The 2,409-nt window shown below is 37.0% G+C and overlaps 1 protein-coding gene across 2 annotated transcripts in view; it reads right to left on the minus strand.

Moving 5' to 3' along the window:
• Nucleotides 1-2,409, minus strand: part of LOC111453385 (shaggy-related protein kinase kappa) — a 5,888-nt gene extending 3,479 nt beyond the window's left edge. Inside the window, exons 1-6 of one of the 2 annotated variants that reach the window (XM_023094469.1) lie at nucleotides 2,221-2,409; nucleotides 1,456-1,678; nucleotides 1,196-1,288; nucleotides 1,040-1,099; nucleotides 676-948; nucleotides 160-234 (exon numbers count right to left, since the gene is read on the minus strand). In XM_023094469.1, coding sequence (XP_022950237.1) covers nucleotides 160-234; nucleotides 676-948; nucleotides 1,040-1,099; nucleotides 1,196-1,288; nucleotides 1,456-1,620 — 666 coding nt within the window. In that variant the 5' untranslated portion in view covers nucleotides 1,621-1,678; nucleotides 2,221-2,409. Of the gene's footprint in view, nucleotides 1-159; nucleotides 235-675; nucleotides 949-1,039; nucleotides 1,100-1,195; nucleotides 1,289-1,455; nucleotides 1,695-2,220 lie in introns of both variants that reach the window. The other variant, XM_023094468.1, reaches the window with a different exon arrangement.

Genomic DNA, 2,409 nt, shown 5'->3' on the forward strand with positions numbered 1-2,409 from the left:
TTTTTTTTTTTTTTTTTTTTTTTTTGCATAAGGTGACATAACAAAACACACAAGTACTCAAAAAACAATTATGAACAATATCATAGCTTATAAATCATTATGCTAAGCTCCTATACAGTCTTACATGTAAACCTAATACTTGTGAAAGAAAATTCTTACAAGTAAGTTTTGAGGTTTGATATCTCGGTGACAGATGCCAATGCAATTATGTAAGTAAGCCAGTGCCCTACATATCTGCAACATAACCGCCAAATGATCATAAGTCACTAATAGCATAATTACCAAACAGTAAAATCCACATAATGTTGATATAGAAACCAAAATGTGATGCTTGTAACATTGTGACATGCAAAAGCACATGCTTGTGCTTCTTATTATACCATAAGCCCAAACACATAAGCAGAAACCTTAAATAGCAAGTGATATAGTAACAATTCGACAAGAAAATGGAACAAGAGCCCTTCCACTAAGAGGAGTGTAAATATGATCATTGTCTATACTACAACAGAACTAAACTAACCAAAACTGCTTCAAATTATACAATCGCAATTCACAACTACCGTAACTCATACCTTCATTCATGAAGTTCAATTATTCAAACTCTCTTGTAAATACCACAAGGAGGTGTAGAGAGCAAAATTTCAAATCTACTACGAATTATTATCTGGTAAATACCTGATAGGTATAAAGTTTAACATATATTAAGGGCATTCGCTGACTGATCCTGCTGTAGTTCCTTGCAATTCGGTTGACAGTTTCAGGAACAAATTCAAGCACAAGGTTCAAATAGAGCTCTTCTTTGTCTGTTGTTGAAAAGAAACAATGCTTTAGGCAAACAATATTTGGGTGATCCAACATTTGCATAATCTGCAGCTCCCTGTTCTTGTATCGCTTGTCTTGAAGAACCTTCTTGATTGCAACAATTTCTCCAGTTTCTCTACATTTTGCCTATCAAAAGTGACCAGGTTATCTCAATTTTTGAACTACGAAATCAAATGGAAGAAACAAAGAATAAGCATTACATACTGCTAATACTTACTTGAAAAACAACACCAAAAGAACCAGTTCCAACTACATGTTCTGCAATATAACTGATAGTCTGGCATGCCAACACAAAGAATATGTCATAGAACCATTAAGACACTGTTATCAATGATCAAAATCAAATGCTACATGTAACATTTTTGCCTCAAACCTGCTTAGATTGACCATTGCGACCACCGATAGTGGTTCTTATCACATGCCCTGCTTCAGCACCCACTCCGTCAATGATATCTGGCTCACTATCCTACAGAAATGAAAGCATAAAAATGCCAAAACAAAAAGGGGGAAGCAAAGGTGCCATGCTGTCGTCAAGACTGAATAAATTGGCTAAAGCTTCTGCTCATTATTATAAGAGATCGCAAAAGTTTCATTAAACTGTCAGCAATTAAGCTAGAAAATATAAAAGCTTACTCTGTCCTCATCAGTATCTGCCTTATCCCTTAGCCTCATCTCAAGCATCTCTCTTCCAAGCCAGTCAACTGAACTAGATGAACCCTTGAAGCCATTGATAGACCTAGAACTGCCAACTCCCCCATTTCCTAGGCTTGCAGACGCCATTATCTTATCTCGGTTCATTAGGAGTACCGGTATTAGTTACCATCACGCGTCTTTGTACTCCTGCACTCCACACTACCTGAGTACCAAGGTTTCTATATTGAGATGGCAAGAAATGAAGTTAGGAATGAAACAGAAAAAAAAATGGAAAGGAAACAGATCGGAGGAGAAATTTTCTAGAGATATAAAAAAAACTACGATTACAATACTCCAAAAAAATTAGATTATGCTATTCAGTAAAGGAAGCAGACGAGATTCGTCCATTATTATTCGTTTTCTTTTGAACACCGAAAATCGGTCTTTATAACAATCAGAATCAGAATCAGAACGCGAATAAAGTATTCAAGCACGATCTGCCTACAGACTCAACCAATAAAGCAAACATACTCGGCCGGATCCAAACTTCAATCACACAGCCTTCACTTCCAAAACTAAACCCAAAATTAAATTCCAAACTACAGAACGATAAAAGCAATAAGACAAAAACACACACAACCGATACAATTCAGTTAGAATAGAATCGGCAAATAGAGCGCAGAATTATGCAAAGGAACCCTAAAAAAAACATAATAAAAAGCAGTGAGAATCAAAACAAGCAGATCGCTAAGAAAGCACATTAACCTGGGAGGATTTTGCCGGCGAAACAAAGTGATGGCCGTTCATCATAAGCTCCCGATAAGAAATTTGGTGGCTGATCTCTCTCTGCCTCTGGCTCTGCTCTGTATTTTATGGAGTGTCCATGGTGGGGGAGTGGAGGTCGGATTTTCTCAGTAAGCGTGAAGTGCAGTAAGGTAGAGGAGACTCTACAGA

Source organism: Cucurbita moschata, unplaced genomic scaffold (genome assembly GCF_002738365.1).
Source record: "Cucurbita moschata cultivar Rifu unplaced genomic scaffold, Cmos_1.0 Cmo_Scf00015, whole genome shotgun sequence".
NCBI lineage: Eukaryota > Viridiplantae > Streptophyta > Magnoliopsida > Cucurbitales > Cucurbitaceae > Cucurbita > Cucurbita moschata.